This window comes from Harpia harpyja, chromosome 11, assembly GCF_026419915.1.
Source record: "Harpia harpyja isolate bHarHar1 chromosome 11, bHarHar1 primary haplotype, whole genome shotgun sequence".
Lineage (NCBI taxonomy): Eukaryota > Metazoa > Chordata > Aves > Accipitriformes > Accipitridae > Harpia > Harpia harpyja.
Genome location: NC_068950.1, coordinates 14,927,918 through 14,947,616, shown reverse-complemented (window position 1 = coordinate 14,947,616; position 19,699 = coordinate 14,927,918). Strand labels below are relative to the sequence as shown.

At 37.7% G+C, this 19,699-nt stretch overlaps 1 protein-coding gene across 2 annotated transcripts in view; it reads left to right on the top strand.

The window, feature by feature from the left end:
* Window positions 1–15,719, top strand: part of BRINP3 (BMP/retinoic acid inducible neural specific 3) — a 233,209-nt gene extending 217,490 nt beyond the window's left edge. For both annotated transcript variants that reach the window (XM_052801461.1, XM_052801462.1), the window contains exon 8: window positions 14,245–15,719. In XM_052801461.1, coding sequence (XP_052657421.1) covers window positions 14,245–15,361 — 1,117 coding nt within the window. In that variant the 3' untranslated portion in view covers window positions 15,362–15,719. The remainder of the gene's footprint in view (window positions 1–14,244) is intronic.
* The last annotated feature ends 3,980 nt before the right edge of the window (window positions 15,720–19,699 follow it).

The following is a 19,699-nucleotide window of genomic DNA, read 5'->3' as shown; positions in this document are numbered from 1 at the left end:
ACTTCTTCAGGATATGATTTATAGTTGATTACCCTTCATACACTCTTCTCAAGGGGAGGGGATTTACACACAGGCCCACTGCTACAATCCAGCACTCGTGATTTACTTTAATAGCTAACATGCTGATGCAGAAAATAAAACTATGGACAAAACAGACTGCCTCAACTATGTTTTCTAAAGTAAATAAAATGTCTGGGGGGGGAGGCAAAATTCACTTATATAACTGCAAGATAGCCTAACAACTTTGAGTTTTTGACAGTTAAGATACTGTACAGGAGTTAATGAACTCCAGAACAACTTCAGTGGTGGTACATATCACAATTACATATTTTCATGTGGTTCTGCCAGAAGAAATTCAGAGGGGTTACCAAGAGGTGTTACATATCATGGCTTCTGCCACTGACATCACAATCGCTTGTGGCTCCTGTAGATTATTCTAACCAGAGTGAGCTAGTTATGTTGATGAGTGGAAAGTACAAAGGTTTCAGCAATCTGCAAGAAGGATTATTATTCTGAATTGCATACGTAGATCTTTTTTCTCAGCAATCATTCAACAGTTGGTGGGGGAGTGAGAATATTTCTATAAGGTAAACCACTTTATCTTTGTATAATTGTATATATTGCAAAAGAAATATGCACAGCCTCCTCAGGTGGGACTTTGGTTCCTCACTCTCCATTATCTATAATAATTTCCCTTTTTTGCAGATCAACGTGCATAAAATTGTTCTTTTGTTGACACAATGTCAGCCTTTCTATCAACTTACACGTTGCATTTCAGGCTGTAGGTTGTTTGTTTGTTTAAGTAAAACAAAAATGTCAGAAGAGATGCAATTACTTGATATTTGCTTATAAGCATTATTACTATACTGTCTCCTAATTTATATTATATACATGCAACTTCTGGTCATTTATACTAATACTTTCCCTATTTATGACTATTACACAAGTTACATCTTATTACAAGAATTATACATTATTAAGTGAAATACATGCTGTTTTTAAAAACAGCATGATAAAACTTTTCTAGACAGCCTTTAATTTTCCTTCAGAAATTTAAGGCTGTCTTTACAATTTATTCAAACATATCATGGCAGAAAACAAACCTCTCTTCTGTAACGTATTTTGTGCCTATATTAAAACTTTAAGGGTTTGCTCAAAGTTATTTTCAGTTATAAGAGAAAAAAAGCACACTTATCTCAGAACCTTATTTTATTTTATTTTGTTTAATATCATGATAAGCGAGGTGTGAATACAGAACTGAGTTTTGTGTTCTTTAATTAAAACCATTACTCTTTACTGGGAGATTCTTGCTTTGGTGTAATACTTCCAATTCTTCACAACGGAAGAAAATAACATATTGTTGCTGTTTATATTAAGGTAGCATCTAGAGGCACCTAAATTTATAATCTAAATAGGCAAACAGTGGGAAAAAAATTAAGGTCATTATCAAAGGAAAAGAGCAAGTGACTTGTCCATAGTCATCATACAGAAAGATTGTGAAGGAGCCAGGAATAGAATCCAGATTTTCTCTACCTCCACGACTATAGCTGTAACAAATTTTGCAGGAACAGAAACAGATTTTTTTTTTCTTTTTTTTTTTCCAGTTATTTGTATCTGGGAATAAGGATGTCTAAAACATGAATAGAGGTCCTGTCTCAAAACCAGTAGGAAAATAGGAAACTATAATGGTCTTCTATCAGTTTCACAGATGTAATCATGAACTTGCATTTCTGCTACTGGCTGTTAATGAGGCTATGATTTTACCTGTAGTAACGAGGTTTAATTCCAGAAAATCATACATTTGATAGCTGATTTTTCTGGCACTAAGTCTCTTTTCATATCCAAATTTACCCCTCACTCTGATTAAAACTTTGGATGCTTCTGTCAGCGCAAGTTTTTTGCATTTTTAGTATGGTTTAGAGCCACCCTACCAATAACCTTTTCATATGATTTTTAATTATCCTACTATTAATTATCCTACTTTAATTATCCTCCTATTTGAAAGCTTCCAGCTCAGAAATTATCTCCAGTCTCTGAACTTCCTATTTTATCTTGTTTTGAATAAAATACTCCAAGAACACGGATGCTGCTTCCTCCTAAGTACAACATTAAAACATACAGTATTCTGTATGCATTTTTCAATAGTTTTTGTGGTCTGCTGCATTACATAGGAAGACTTGTCAGTCAAGGCTATTTTTTATATTAATTCTAGAATTTCCACTGCAAACTAGAGCTGCTGGTACATTTTGTTGTTGCAAATGCAGTTCATAGCTACATCTTAGACTATCTTTGAACTTGTGCATTTGGCCTCGGGATGTATGTTGACAAGGGAATCCAGTTGGTCTTAGTAGCCCCTACTGGCTCCCTTCCTCCTACAGACTAAATATTCAAATTAAGTTTATGCCAGCATATACAAGTAATCTGATGAAGATGAGTCCTCATCATTATACTACAACTGCTTCATAGCTATATGTATTTTAAGATGCAGAGACACCTCTAAATTAGCTACCTTTACACTTTCATCTTACATTATTCAGTGGAAGATATTTTCATTTCAAAATCCCATTTAATTTTTCTCCTTTTTCTAAGACAGAGTGTTTCTTCCCTTCAGTTCATTCATTATTACATCTACCTTATGGGCAGTTGAACACAGAGCAAAGAGCTTCAAGTGGCCATTGCTCAAGCTGTATTAATGTGAACCTCTTTCAAAGCTAATAAATCCAGCTGGGAGAGAAAGGCTAGCAATAGTGCAGGGAAACAATCTGGGCAATACCCAATATCAGTACCGACTAGGAGATGAACTGATGGAGAGCAGCCCTGCAGAGAAGGACTTCGGGATACTGGTGGATGAAAAACTGGGCATGAGCCGGCAGTGTGCACTTGCAGCCCTGAAAGTCAACCGCATCCTGGGCTGCATGAAAAGAAGCATGGCCAGCAGGTTGAGGGACTTGATTCTCCCCCTCTGCTATGTTCTGGTGAGACCCCACCTGCAGTACTGTGTCCAGCTCTGAGGCCCCCAACATAAGAAGGACATGGACCTGTTGGAGCGAGTCCAGAGGAAGGCCACGAAGATGCCCAGAGGGCTGGAGCACCTCTCCTATGAAGACAGGCAGAAAGAGTTGGGGTTGTTCAGCCCGGAGAAGAGAAGGCTCTGGGGAGATCTTATTAGGGCCTTTCAATACTTAAAGGGGGCTTATAAGAAAGATGGAATGAGACTTTTTACCAAGGCCTGCAGTGACAGAACAAAGGGCAATGGTTTTAAACTGAAAGAGGGTAGATTTAGACTGGACATAAGGAAGAATTTTTTTTAGGATGAGAGCAGTGAGACACTGGAACAGGTCACCCAGAGAAGTTGTGGATGCCCCATCACTGGAAGTATTCAAGCTCCGGTTGGAGAGGACTTCAAGCAACCTGATCTAGTGGAAAATGTCCCTGTCCATGGTGGAGGGTTGGAGTGGATGATCTTTAAAGGTCCCTTCCAACCTAAACCATTCTATGATTCTGTGATTGTGTACAGTTGTGTATGTGGCATTATTATGCCCTTATTTTACCTATCTCTGTAAAAGTAGAGGGATGTCTACTTTCAGTTGGTCCAATTTTATGACACTTCCTTGGTTTTCCTTCACACAAAGAAAGCTGATTATGTTACAGTAAACTTGGCTGTTATTTTTCTAGTGCCTTAAGGGGGCATATTAATCTGTCACTGAAACATCTCGATAAGCTTTTTATAATTTTTTTTTTTAATTACACTTTAATATACATCTGGAAAAGTTCACCTAAAATTCCACTGAATTAATGGATAATCTCTGGCCCAAGATGAGTTTTGGACTCATCTTACACTACAGACAAAAGTACACACATACATAGATACATAACAGATTAGTGGCTTCAAGAAGTATGCATGGGTTGGTTGGGTTGGTTTTGGTTTGTTTTTTTGTTTGTTTCATTGTGTTTTGTTGGGTTTTTTGTTGTTGTTTGATTGGGGGGGGGGGTGTAGCATCTTTCTACCTCCTGTACATGAAAACTCTTATTCTTCCTAACACCTCTGATTCCATTCATTGTGCTCTTGACACCATTAATTAAATTGACTGGTATTTCCTTTGTCCCTGCTGCACTATGGGTTATTATTTAGTAAAACCTCTCAAAGCTTGTCTCTGATTTGAACCTCTTTAAATAAATAGCTGGTACTACAAAGCAGTTTGATTCCTATTTCAGTATCACACAATGGTCATTATGATTATAGCTGTGTCAAAAAATTGTGGGTATGTTATCTTAAAATGGTTTTCCTATAACCATTCTTTGGTGTGTGTGGTGGAAATGTTTCATACTAGAAAAACTTTGATATGAGAATTAAAAGGGTGCAACATTAGCATAGTTAAAACTACAAATCTTTGTAAATAAAATCATAACAGGCTAACTAGAAACATCCCCCAAAATATTAAATATTTTAATGTCAAAATATTGTTTAGCCTGCAACATCATGTAACTCATGGCAGTTTTGTTCTACGAGGTGCAACAGGTTTATATTATTTAATACAGGGGCTTAATTCCTCTACTTCTCATAATACAAAGACTATCTGGAATTTAAGAATGACATGCATTATTATTTTTAAAATATAGAGTATCAGCCTTAAGAAGGGAGGGCAACAGCTGCAGAATTGTGGCACAAGGGCTAGAGGATCTGCAAAGATTCTCCTTAAATGTGATTAACGGGACGGCAAAGAACTTTACTTCCTTAAATCAACATAGATTCAGTTTAGATTGTTATTAATCCCAGAATCAACCTCCTGGTTCATCCAGTCCCTTTCCTGTAGTATAGCTGCCATAGAGGAGTCTTACACCAAGCTAGATTTCTTTAGTTACCCCATCCACTTCTACACTGGAAACAATTTTAGCATGTTTCCATAAAAATTTCATAGCTAATTAATATCCTTTCTGTGTAAGCTAACGGGATTTTTAGCAAAGGAATCTCTCTAGGCAGAGGCTTTTCTTTATATACATTCAGAAAAGTATCATAGCCCTTCTCAACTTCACAGTATGCCTACCTTGTTCTCACCATGGTCCACACAGGTAGCTCAGACCTTTACATCAGCTTTAAAGTACCTGGCTCGGGTGGAGCCAGCTGTGAAGCTGTAAGATGTGAACTCAGAACAGCTGCACTGCTCCTGTTTATCATCTTTTTGAGTAGGATTTGCAGCTGTCATTAAGAGTCTCACTGATATACCTGTATCATGAGTCACAGTAAAATAATTTCAGGCATGTTTATTTGAGTGGTGGTTATAGTACTGCTTTAATTTTGTGAGGCTGAATAAACTAAAAACATTCATTCTTCTAATCACTCAGTGGCCTTCTGGTGACTGTACAGTCGGTAGTTGTACACTGATTCCCAGAAGAAAAATGCAGTCTCATAAAGACCATTATCAAATTTAGTAGCAATTACTGTTCTTGTTATGAAGCACAGCAAAGACACAAAGTACTTGGAGTCTTATTTGTCCTTCCCAAGAGATGATCCCACAAGATCAAGAGTAGGACATTTTAGAGGAACCTGTAAGTCCATTTGGTGTTGATGTTGCTGTCTTACAGATTTATACTGGACTCAGCCTCCAAAGAAGAGAAAAATAGGTAATGGGTATTTTACTACCTATACACTTCTTGTTAAATTGTCTTCATTTTTTTACTTAGCATCTGCCTCACTGAGTACTCATCATCTGCTACTGAGCCATCTGATGTACAACAGATGTTATGCACTTAGTGAGGCAGAGAAGGAGGTAAAAGTGTCATATCATGATTAAATACTTGCTACAGCTATTATATAGGGTGACCATACTGCTTTGTTCTTACGTTTAATGTTACAGTGTATTGAAAAAGAGTAAGCACATGTTTTGGATTAAACTTGCAACTGCTATTGTTCAAATAAATTAATTTTTTTTAAAAGAAAAGTTATTTCATAGAAAAAAGAATTGCAAAATATTTTAAATACACTTTAGAATTAAGAATTGGAAAGCATTTTATAGAGAGGTAATGCAGTGCAATTTCACATAGAATTATTTCACCTACCAAAACGCTAAGATTTTTATTTCTTGTTATGACAATTCTCATCAGAAATTTGGCTGATGTTAACTGATACATTAACTTCCATAGGCTTATCCTGTTTCTTACCATGTTTGTGTAAGTGTGAGATTATATGGCAAGCTTTCTTTACCCTGTAAGTGTTCTAGCTCAAAGCATGGTAGCCAACTGCTTAGTGCATTATATCCAACAGAAGGTTCACCCACAGAAAAGCCTCGTCATCCAGCAAGAGCAGCCTGATCTTCTTGTAGTATAGCAGGAAAAGGATTGAATGTAAGAAGGTGGAGCTGGAGCTGTTATTAAACTATAATTAGTTAACAATCTGTTTCCCAGTAAATTTTAAGAATTGAGAAAATTTGTGGAATATTGTCACACACAACTAAGTATATTCATATTGATGTATATGATCAAACAAATTAAATAGGGATGGAGGGACATGTTCATCCACACAAGAGATGTGGTTCATGTGACTAGAATCTCTTTGTAATCAAAGGTGAGATTGAAATCTCAGAATAGTGGAGCGCCAGTTTAGGGGTTTAACTAAAGGATAGGAGTATGTGATTTGTATGGATTATCTGGCTCAGTGTTCTACTCTGCGTAAGTCAGAGCAGAGGCTTGGTGGGCTATTCCCTACAAAGACAAAAGGTATTCAACTAACAAGATAATCAATAATATTTACGTTTTCATAGAAATTCTGTCCTGGACTTCGCAATTCTTTTGTAACTTTGTGCTGCTTTTGAAAGGTTGATTTCAATGACTCAATAAAAAAAGGAAGTTTAAAAAAAAATCTAAAGAATTTCCAGGGAGATGTAATTAATTATATAATTTGATAACAAGTATCCTATACTTATCAAGTATTTTATTTCATTAAATTAAATATTACTTTATTTCTAAAGTAAAGTTGTGATTTCAAGTGTATGATTCACCAAAAATAGCTTTTGAATATAGCTTATCACATAATTTTACATGATGGTGAAGGCACAGATATTTCAGGCATCCCATTTTGATTTGAAGCTCATTGAAGTAACTAAGAAGTTTCTTGCTGGTTTCACTAGGTTTGGAAGTCAGAAGTTCTGTATCTCAATGTTTGGAAAACTAACACATCAGGCCAGTAAATATAATTTTCCAAATCAAATAATAAAGTTTGTAGTGTCATTAAAAGAATAATTGGAGAGCTCTTTCAACCCTTCCTCAGAAGCTAATTGTCTTTATTTATTAACTTCTATAAACAAGAAGCAACTGCTCAAGATAAGCAGCCTTTGTCACTAGTCCCCCATTAACACAAGGAGAATATAAATGATTAAATAAAACTGATTAAAGGTAAAAGAACACTGGGAATGTGTATAGAACAATGTGGTGGAGAATGAAGTACCAAGAATTTATTATACCTGAAGAGAAGAATAAAAGTATACTAAATTTTGAGCAAAGCCTCTTATTAAGTCAGAGATTCAGATTCTGCCCCTATCAAAGTAAACAGAGTTTTTCTTAATGACTTCTGTAAACCTTACATATCAACCCAACTTTGCAAAAAAATGAAATCGTGGGAAAATGCAATGAAGTCTTATGACAGAGTTACTAAGCATTTTTTTTTCTGGCATCAGACTAAGAAGCGGATCTTGAATATGTCAAATCGTGAATAATCAAAGAAAGGAATTAGGAGTGGTGCACTCAAGTTTGCTTAGAGTACTTAGACAGCCAAGCACTAGTTCAGCCAAATAACTTAGAACTTGGTCTTCTTTGCCACAAGACAATAGTCCTAGCTCATGTTCTGCTGTTCAGCTTCACATCTGCTAGGATCTCAGGTGCTTTCCCATAAATCTGTTTTCTAGGGGGTATACCCAGCCTGAACTGTTGCAAAGAGTTTTTCTGGTTCCAGGTGCAAGACTTCGCATTTCTCTGCCTTATAACAGATCTTGTTAGATAAAAGCACGGCAAAGAAGTCACTGAATACATTAATCATTTCTGCTGCCAGGCCTTCTTTCTCCTTCAGTATCAGGCCTGTATTTTCCTCAGTCTGATTCTTGCTGAAAACGTACATGTAGAAGTCCTTGTTATCACTCATATTGCTCACTCATTTCAAAACAGGCTGAGTTTTGAAATGTCATGTCATTTAATCACTGTATGTCTAGGCCATGTTTCTGTAGTCCTCCCAACTAGCCTATCCCAACTTTCAACTTCGGTAGACTTCTTGGTATTTGAGCTCAGACAGGAGTTCTCTGTGCATCCAAGTCAGCCTCCTGCTGTGTCTGCTCAACTTCCTGCACATCCAAATGGACTACTGCGCTGTAAGCACACCATTCTTGAGGACCAACCACATCACCTGGGCTGTTTTACCTTTTAGGGCAGCCACCTTAGTACCTAATTACCTGAACTAATTCCCAGACAAAAGCTGCTCTCCTGAAGACCAAGATAACTACTCTATTACTTGCCTCCCACACTTCCTTCAGGAATTTTGACTTGACCATCCTGCAATCAGTGCAGCCAAGGCTGCCATCAGCTTTCATATCCTTAAACAGTTCTTCCCTATTTATAAGTAGCAGTTCCAGCAGAGCATCTCCCCTATTCAGCTCCTTCAACACCTGCATAAAAAATTTATTCTCAATGCATTTCATACTCTTCTAGATTGTTGGTGTCCTGTCATGTTACCCCACCACTAACATCGCTGCTGGATTGGCTGAAATCCTCCATGAAGGTCAGGATCTGTGGTCATGTTGCTTCCTCTGGTTGGTTAAGGAAGGCTTCATCCACATCCTTTTCTTGATCTTCTGGTTTGTAGCAAATTCTGGCCACAGTCTCCCTATTGCTAGCCTCTCCTCTGATTCCAGCCCTTACGATCCTGACCAGTTCGTTGCTCATTCAATAGCAAAGTTTTAGTTCAAAGTACTCCTTTGTGTGGAGTGCAGCTATCCCCCCTGCTCACCTGTTCTCAGTAAAGAGTCTATTCATCCATCACATGCACCCCAGGCTAATCCCACCACATCTCTGTGATCTCAATGAAGTCATAGCATTGCAACAGTGTCCACATCTTCTGCCTGTTTCCCACAGTGTTTCCATCTGTGTCTAGGCACTTGAGATGGGTCCCTAGTTGTACCACTTTCTGGTGGGAGTGTTTTTCCCTAGATGCTTTTTTCCCTAGTCCCCATTTTGACTCCAGCCGCAAGCTAACATTGCTTGAAGCCCTTCTCACAGAGTCAGCAAGGCTGTTGCCTAAGATGTCGCCTGTTATTTTGTCTTAAAACCCATCTCTCCCCAGCTGCCATCCATCCTCAAAGAGGATCCAGTGGCTGTAAAAGCCTAAGCCCTGCCTATCTGACTGCACCAGCTGTTCAGCCAGGTGTTGACCTGCGGGAGGCATCTGCTCTAACCAACCCTTTCCCCTTGACTGCAGGGTCCAGAATTTTAAATGATCTTTTATTTCTAGGAGAAAAGAAAGCTTTCAGAACAACATTCCAGTGTGACTTTATCTAATTAATGATGAGTGGCTTAAATAAAGTAGGTATTGCTGACATTTTATGTACTTTCACTTAATTTACTTAATTTTCTTGAGTGAAAGCAATAAATTTACAAAGAGTAACAGTATTCCTTAATGACAACTTTTAAAAAAAAGCAGTTGAGTAAGGCAGTTGATTTTATAGTTTAAAAAAGAATTTATGTTTGTAAACTGATCAAAGATAAACAAGTATAAGCAGAACTTCTTGAAACCTCCCTGGTTAAAATCAGGTAAAAAAAAAAAAATCAAAATAAGGTAAAAAATATTAGAGGGTTATTGTTTTGCACTTTATTTGGATTAAGGAGAAAACCTCCTTCCCTCTAAAGTTCTTGGTCTCCTTGCAACTGCTAATCATGAACAATATACTTGTTTTAATAAGCTAAATACTAAGTTATAAACTGATAACTAAATTTTAGAAAGGAAACTTAATTGTGCAGATGTGTAATTTCATGGAGACTTTTAGACTGCTTCTTCTATCCCTTAACAAAGTAAGAAGGAAAGTAGGCTCATTAAAAATAAAAAGAACAAAAAAGTGACATTAAAGATTTTGCTTCTCATAAAAATGGAAACAGTAGATTAGATCATTAATAAGGGAAAAAAAAAAAGTTTTAAAGACCATGTGGCTGGAGAAGTGAGTAACCCCAAACCAAATCAACCCTTGCCAGTAAATTAGGTTTGCTGGTTTAAGTAGGCTTATTCCAACAATAGGAAATTCTCCTCTTCCAACAGTGCTTTCTTTCTCATCATGTCTCCCTCTTTCCATCACCTCTGTGGACCGAGAGAATTCCTTCCCCACTTTCCCAGCTCCCTTCTCTTCATCAGTCTGCAGTAATGCCACAGTTTTCCTTTCTTTCTTTGCCTGGCGCACCCTGCATTCCAGATGCTTGTCCCATCTAACCATGCTCAGGTGTATCCACAGGAGTAGTAATCCCCCTTTCCCAAAACCTCTTCTATATGAAAAAACTAATGTGCAGAACATTCTTTGACTTATTTCAATGCCAAATAACAAGCAGAATAATAAGTAGTAATATCATCTATAAAAAAAATCTGTAATCCTAGCCACTAGATCTAAGAGGAAGAAAGGGCAGATGAAACATAACGGGTCAACTTAAAGCTGCAAATTATCTCCCTCACCTTACGTGGTGGATTAACCCAGACTAGCTGCCAGATGCCCATTCACCCAGCCGCTCTCTTACTCACCCTCTTCAGTTGGAGGAGAGGAGGAAATAAGATAAAAAAGCTTGTGGGTCAAGATAAGAACAGTTGACTGGAACCAGTTGAAACTGTCTGGAACCAGCAGTGTTGGGTATGGGGCAGCACCTGGCCTCTCTCACAGAGGCCGTTCCTGTGCCTGCCCCCCCGCCGTCAAAACCTTTCCAGTGACACCCAATACATCTCCATAAAGCAATATTCAAAAATTCACTCATTAAAATCTATCAGAAAGTATCTAAAATAAGGCTCCAAAAATTCCTAGCTGGTATGTAGTTTAAAACTAACTGTGCCCGAGCTCCAAGCCAGGATAAACGCTTAACCTCCAAGCCATACAGAAATTTCTTGTCTATGCTAGCACAATGCCAAATCCAGGCTACTAATCTCTGCTGAAAAACTAACATAGTCTTGTGGCTCTGGCTTTGGAGCTCAGGCACCATTAGCTTTCTTCTGACTAGAATATATCATGCAACATGTCGTGGTTTAACCCCAGCCAGCAACTAAGCACCACGCAGCCACTCACTCACTCCCCCCCACCCAGTGGGATGGGGGAGAAAATCGGGAAAAAGAAGTAAAACTTGTGGATTGAGATAAGAATGGTTTAATAGAACAGAAAAGAAGAAACTAATAATGATAATGATAACACTAATAAAATGACAACAGCAATAATAAAAGGATTGGAATGTACAAATGATGCGCAGTGTAATTGCTCACCACCCACCGATCAACACCCAGCTAGTCCCTGAGCAGCGATTCCCCGCCCCCACTTCCCCGTTCCTATACTAGATGGGACGTCTCATGGTATGGAATACCCCGTTGGCCAGTTTGGATCAGGTGCCCTGGCTGTGTCCTGTGCCAACTTCTTGTGCCCCTCCAGCTTTCTCGCTGGCTGGGGATGAGAAGCTGAAAAATCCTTGACTTTAGACTAAACACTACTGAGCAACAACTGAAAACATCAGTGTTATCAACATTCTTCACGTACTGAACTCAAACCATAGCACCATACCAGCTACTAGGAAGACAGCTAACTCTATCCCAGCTGAAACCAGGACAAAAAATATCCTTAGATGCTACAAACTATGTAGCATGGTTGATGTTTTGTGTGAGTGAGCCAAGAAGATTTAGTCTCTATGGGTGACACTTTGTTATATACAGAAAATCTTTACAGTACGTCTTCTCTCTACTGAGATGAATTCAAAACCACAGCTGTAAGCTCAGAGTTGGTCTATGCAAAATAAGGTTTTCTGGAAATGTACTTCTAATATATAACAAAACTTTTCAAAGGCATAGACTTCTGTTCACAAGAGAAGTGGAGGAGGATGCTAAAATTCACATTTACAAACCTGATCAATATCAGCTGTTGAATGCGCTTAACCTTGATACATTAGTCATGTTGTACAAACTGGTACAGTACAGTAACAGTATAAGCAGAAAACTTGGAGATTAAAAAGCAAATGACATATTCTTGAAATCTGCCCAGTTGTCTGTCCAAGGTAACAAATCAAAATAAGGTAAAACAACTCTATGAAGGCTGTTGTGAAGCAAATGGCATAACCCAAAGATATAAAGGAAAGTAAAACCCCAGACTTCTATATCTTATATCCAGCAGCTTTTGGAACTCAGTATTAGTTCTTAAATAAGCACAGAGCGCCATAAAGAGTGAGGAAAAAGCTGTAATGAGAGACCTTTGAAAGGTTAGTTTCACTCCTTTGGACAAGGATTCTCTCTGTTTTGATTGCTGTGATGCATCATAGGGCTAATAGCAATAAGATAGACCGTGTGAGATGTAGCCTGGCTGCAAAGTTCATCCCATAATGGGAAACAGGGTCATACACACCTGAACTTCAGTTCCTGTGAGCTGCCAGGGCAAGCTCAGTAGGTACGGATTACTGTCAAAACAATCCAGACAAAGTACACAGGAACTTCTCATTCCACCTGGGAGAGCAATAGCATTAACGTTCTACTCTGTTTTGGACTAACTTTTCTATTGTGACATTGGCCTTGCTTGCAGAATGGACATTATGATTTTTAATCAGGAAATGAAAGAATAAACTTGCCAAAATATTTTTGCTTAATGCTGACTTTTAAATAAGCACAAAGAAGAATGGTGTTAAGGCAGTCATATCATGGATGTTATTATATTTACTTATACTTCTAGAAAATACTAATAGACTATATGTATATAAAAAACCCAGCCCAAAACAACCAGGATTCCCACCCCCAACCAAAAAAAGAGAAAGGAAAAAAGAAAGATTAAACAAAGTCACCAGAGTATACAATGATGTAATTTTACTGGTCTTTATTTTCATGTTTCTAAAGAATCAGACTTTGAGATGCCACACGTTTCTAGTTTTAGCATTTATTTTATAGTCAGAAGAAAAAACCCAACAAAAATATTAAGATTTCTGACCTATTCAATGCTTGAGACAAATTCAGATGTGACTTAAAAAGTAATTCAGCAGCAAATGAGGCTCGTGCATTTTCTCTTTGAAACAATGCAATGAAAAGGGAAGAAACCATACAACTATCGTCATTCATGTGGTAACAATAGATCTGCCTCTGCAGCAGCCAAAACAAGTTCTTTAAACTATGCATTGCTAGGATTAATAAAAACTGAAAAATACAGACCAAGAAAGAAGATAATTTTTCTCTTGACTATTTCCATGTAACTCTGTTGTTCCCATTGTCTTTCTTCTAGTGACTGTGCCTCATCAGCCTAAACTGTTGGTTTCAGTATCTGTTTTCCCAGTGTGATGTAGGACATTAACTGTTGCTTCTAGTGAAGCCAAAATGAGATGATAAGAAGAACATTAAAGCGATCTTTTAATTTCATCTCCAAAGATGAAAAGTAAACACAGCATGCTTATGCATGGCTTCCTGTAGGGATATTGTTGTGCTGGAAGTCATCTGAAGAATTAAGAGTGAATCTATTCTAGTGGGGTGCAGGGTTGTATTTGCTATTCCAGGAAAGCATTTTGGCTCACTGTCTATAAGTCAAAGCAGCTCCAGCCAGTAACAAGAAAGCTTGCAGGCTTACAAAAATCGTCATAATGAAATAGAGAGATGGTACAGAGTTATACACACTTAGATACATACAAAGCACCTCCCTGATCAAATAGTATGAGGAAAAATAATCTCAACTGCATAGGATTTCAAGATGTTAATCTGAAGACAATTACAGAAAAATGGCTGTCAGGCTGCCTTGACAAGAGATACAGAGAGAGCAAACACATGAACCAAATGTTCCTGTTGTGCCTGTGAATTTATAAGGAAACTTTTCTTTGGTGACTTTGCATTGTTAAAGGCCAACTTGTACATATATTTATCTGACAGCAGATGCCGTCATCTGACTTTAGTGCCTTAATCTGCTACTAAAACCATCTTTATTTTTCTCTTTCCGATAAAAAAATAACAAGGTTGTATATATTGTATGTAGATCTCTCTTTGTGTTAAAATAAGTTATTTTAACATTGCAGATCTTCCAACTATTGGCTCAACCGCATCCAGTCCTTTCTCTATTGCAATGAAAATGGTCTCCTGGGAAGCTTTTCTGAAGAGACTCACACATGCACCTGCCCTAATGACCAGGTTGCCTGCCATGGGTTCCTTCCCTGCACAGTTGGAGATGGCTCTGCGTGCTTGAGCTGTGCTCCTGACAATCGCACCCGCTGTGGGAGCTGCAATGCCGGCTACATGCTAAGCCAAGGGCTTTGCAAGCCTGAGGTGGCAGAATCAACAGAGCACTACATTGGGTTCGAGACCGACCTTCAGGATCTGGAAATGAAGTATTTACTGCAGAAGACAGACCGGAGAATTGAGGTCCATGCTATTTTCATCAGCAATGACATGCGCCTCAACAGCTGGTTTGATCCTTCTTGGCGCAAGCGGATGCTCCTTACTCTTAAGAGTAACAAGTACAAGTCTAGCCTGGTCCATATGATACTGGGCCTCTCTCTTCAAATTTGCCTAACTAAAAACAGCACCTTAGAGCCCGTTCTTGCTGTTTACGTCAACCCTTTTGGGGGCAGCCACTCTGAGAGCTGGTTTATGCCTGTGAATGAAAATAATTTCCCAGACTGGGAGCGGACTAAACTGGACTTACCCCTTCAGTGTTATAACTGGACGCTGACTCTGGGCAACAAGTGGAAGACATTTTTTGAAACTGTACACATCTATTTGAGGAGTCGAATAAAGTCAAATGGTCCAAATGGCAATGAGAGCATCTACTATGAACCCCTGGAATTTATTGATCCCTCAAGAAATCTGGGCTACATGAAAATCAATAACATCCAAGTGTTTGGCTACAGCATGCACTTCGACCCAGAAGCAATTCGAGACTTGATTTTGCAGCTGGACTACCCCTATACTCAGGGATCACAGGACTCAGCACTTTTGCAGTTGTTAGAGATACGGGATCGTGTAAATAAACTCTCTCCACCTGGTCAACGTCGTCTAGACCTCTTCTCTTGCTTGCTCCGTCATAGACTTAAACTGTCTACCAGTGAAGTGGTGAGGATTCAATCTGCTTTGCAGGCCTTTAATGCCAAATTGCCAAACACAGTGGATTATGACACAACCAAATTATGTAGTTAACCATAAATGTGAAGCACAACACAAAACCTTGAAGTTTTTACAGTGCTTTTGTGGAACAGTTTATGTTTGGAAGAGTAAATTTAAATTGTCTTTTCAATATCTGTCTTATATCAGTCAATACTGTTGGATGGCAATTTACACACATGAACTTGCTGACAATGAATATATTATATCTGCAGTTTTGGTTTATGAATGAAATAAATACTGACACCAGTCTAGAAGACATTCTACTTTTTACAATAAATTTCATTTGTAATTTTATATGTTCCGTGGCAATGCTTTTGTGCATTACATCCTCTAGAGGGAACATAGAAGGATATCAATAAAATTTTGTAGCTGAACAGTTATTAAAAAGAAATGCTGTGGGATTCTTCTTTCTTACACAAAAGTAGTAACCTTCATACACTTTTGTGTGTGTTGAACACAGGAGGTATAGCTAAAGAGAAGATAGTGACTCAAGATTTTAGCAGAAGCTATAGAAAAGTCAACGCCATAGAATATTTTATTCTTAGGATGTGGACCTAAATGTTCATGCTGAGCTGAAGTGACAACTGTAGTGATACTTTACTAGCTACACCTGAGACTTTCCTAAGGCATGTCCTTTTCAAGGTGCTTAACATGACATACAGACTCCCAGAGTGGTAATATTGAGTGTTTTAGGATGGACAGGAGGTTAGTATTGAGAGATGCACAGTAATGAAAGGTTGCACTAGCTCAATAGGAGACAGGTGAGAGGCTGTCTTTGCAACTAATATTACATTACAAAAGAAACAATCTTTTCCGGCCAAAGTACTTTTTGAAAATCTCCCTAATCCTTTGCTTTGCATATTTATAGAAAGAATTAAGCGCATGTATACATTACTTCCTCCTAAATACAAACACTATCATATTTATCCAGAATAACCTGTTTTGAACTATTGAAATCTAGTTTATAAAGCTGAAAGTGCAAATAAATGTCATTATCAATTAATGAAATTAATTAAATGCACATGACTGTGGATCAGAAGTAGGTTTTTTGGTATTTTACACATTCCAGCAGAAAAAATACATCTGAGATGGCAGAACCTAGGACTCTGAAGAAGGTTTTGCTACCTCTTGCAAGAGAATAGAACAAATGGCTGGGCTGTTAGAAGTCCTTATTAGTAAACACAGGGTAAAGTGAAGGAAATAATTGATACAAAGTCTTTTAGTCTGAATCTGTGTCATTCATGTAAAAGCCAACTTGTTTTTTAACATGGGAAAGTATTACATATAAAACTACCATTTTATGTGCAAGCACAGAAAGAAAAAATACCCAATATTTAATTAATTTACAATTTTAATTCAACTAGACTTCAATTAATTTCAATTAAATTCAATTTTATTAATTTTAATTTAGTTATATTACAATTTAATTCTGAATTGTAGCCTAACCTGAATTTAAGGTACACTCCTCACTTCATTTCTAGCTAGACCACAGCAGCACAAGAAATGCAATGTTTCATAAATATACGTAAGCAAAATAAAATACAAGGCCAGAAACACTTTAGAAAGCCTACTGCCAAGGAAAATCTTTTCTGTAGTAATTCCTGTCTCTCCTGATTTCACCAAATTTTATAAGAATTACTATTCCACCACCACACATTCAGATAATTCCTCAGACCTTCTATACTAGGAAGCCCCCCCGAGCTAAAATTAGCATCTTTTTCTTGTAATCAACTTCTAGATGAATTCCTGTTTGTTTTCTACTCACAGCTTGCTTTTGCTGATAAATAATGTATCATGGCCCCTTTTCTATGTGTCAAAATTTTGGCTTGTTCTTGCACTGGTAAGACCTTCTCAGTTAAGATTCTTACTATTCCTGTTTTAATCTCCAAGTCTTTCCTTTGGTATATCTCTGGCAACTATAATAAATTGTAGAATTAGATAGTTTGATTTTACTACTCAGTACCTTGTGTAGTCTTTTTAAATAAACAAAAGACTATGATGTTATAAAATGAACAAAAAGCAAAAAAGTCCTCTTGTGTTCATAGAAAGTAAAAGTTACCATAGAATTGTGGGGCAATGATAAAGCATTTGCTTATGTTATCCCTTCGGGATAAATACTATTATAAGGGAAAAATACTATTATGTCATTGTAAGTGATCTGAGGTTTTTCCCCTCTCATTCATGCTCCTTCCTAAAATAGTTCCTCAATGACTATTTTTTTCTTTCGGAATTGTTGGGTTTTTTTAATTATCTTTCTCTGCCAAGATAGAAAATTCCTCACTATGCCCAAATATGGACACAATAGAATGTCCAAATAAGAAGGAGCCAAAAGAGGTTTCAGTGAGACACCATTTAATTATTATACAATAAATTAAGTGTATTTGGCTAGACTAGTGGAAAACCCCTGTCATTACTGTATCTTTGTGCCAAATTAAAAGTATGATACAACTTTCTTAGCCTACTAGTCATGGACTAGTTTCAGATTTTGGAACTTGTGGGATCTTGGAACAGTGAGCGTTTCTGTTTTACAAAAACTGGATTCCATAAAGACAAATATAAAAGAAAAAACAAAAAAAAAGTGAATAGTGAAAAAAAAAGTCACAGGATTTATCTGGTTCTCAAGTTACAAACAGGAACCAACAATATTTCCCTTTTGATACTTTTCCAACTGAAATCTTTCTATGATGTTCTCAAAAAGAACTTCAGGGTGTGCAAAAAAAAGAGAAGTCTAGGTAAGTCAAAACAGTCAGGGACTTAATCCATAAGAAAATTTTGTAATAAGATAGGAATACAATTGTGGGGCAGAAGGAACGGTGCCTACTTCTATGTACACTCATTTCCATCTGGACATTGCAGATAATATTTAGTGTATGCTGTACATCAGATCCTGACTCTGGTTATTTTGCTGTCCATTTCCCTTTGCATTCACCAATGCTGTTATTACCTGCCATGATAAACTGAAAAAACCCCAAGGAAATTATAGTAATATATGGAACTGTACCATGACAACCTAAACCAGTATCCAGAACAAACTTTAGTGACCATAGTTACAATAACCACGTAGATATTAATTATAACGTAGTAACCTTCCTGCTTAAGTGAAGGCAACTGTTATCTGATACAAAACTCTTATAACAGTATTTTCCAAGTAAATACAATTTAGATCATGTCTGAAGGCTGGGACCCAAACTGATGTCTAGAAGTTCTATTTCAGGAACAAATTGTAATAAGGATGGGCTACCTTATCACTGCCTAGAAACCAGAATTAGGTTTGCCAGAATGATCTAAATCTCTCGGTGACACAATTCAGAATACAGAGGCTGAACTGACTCATACTAAAAATATCATGAAGATGAATAAACTTTCATTTCTCCCATTTCTTACTGAAAAGAGAGAGACAAAAAGAAAATGTGTTCAAATTCCAATGGCTGAAAGTGAGGAGAGGTGTAGTTGTATTTCAGGGTGTTTCCTCCTTTGCCACAGTACTGTTATACCTGTACAAATATTTGGAGGAAGAGCCTTTGTTTCCAAAAGTATGCATATGCTGACTGTATTTATTGTGAAAGTGCTTATTCAGCAGATACTTCAAGTCAGTAAAGAGGTAAAAGGCAAGAGAAGTCAGTTTTTCCCAGGCTGAGTAGGCAGTCAGGCAGCTTGAGCAGGAGAGAGGACAGAGACATGAAGGAGGGTACTACAATTGTCAAAAGGTCATTTGATTGGAAACACAGCACGTATTCCAGGTACAAAGCAAAACATAGCAGTGCACCAAGGAAGAAAAGTGATCAACACCCACATCACTACTGAGCTACATCTAAACTTTGAGTCCTGCATGGCAATAGAGCTGTGACAGCAAATAGGTAAATGTGATATGGTGAAGGATCAGACTTTTACAATCCAGCAGCTATTGTTTCTTTGACAGGTAGGTGACAGAATCTGAACCATACTCGTGCTAGCACAGTCACCCTTATGAATGGGAGCATGCTCTAGATGGTGCAACAGGGGCTCCTGCCAAGATAGCTAGAGTGCAAGTGGGAAGCCAGGAAAAAGTGGAGAGAGGGAAGGAACCAGGATCTCATTTTACTAGGCTTTTAAGCAAGTGGAAGAGAGCCCCTATGTTCCGTTGTAGTTAAAACAAGATACCTTGTGTGTGGTAGGAGTTCGGTAACAAGAAATGTCATGGCTCCGTTTTCATGCGAATCAGTGACATGAGAGACCTTGACACCACAGCTAGTATGGTGTAATTACTGCCATACACAGTTGATTGAGACTTACAGCACAGGCAGTTTATAGGGCTGCATGACTGATTTGGGGTCTATTCACTCAGCCTCATATTCTAAGCAAGAAATCTATTTTAGATGTAGCATAGTAATC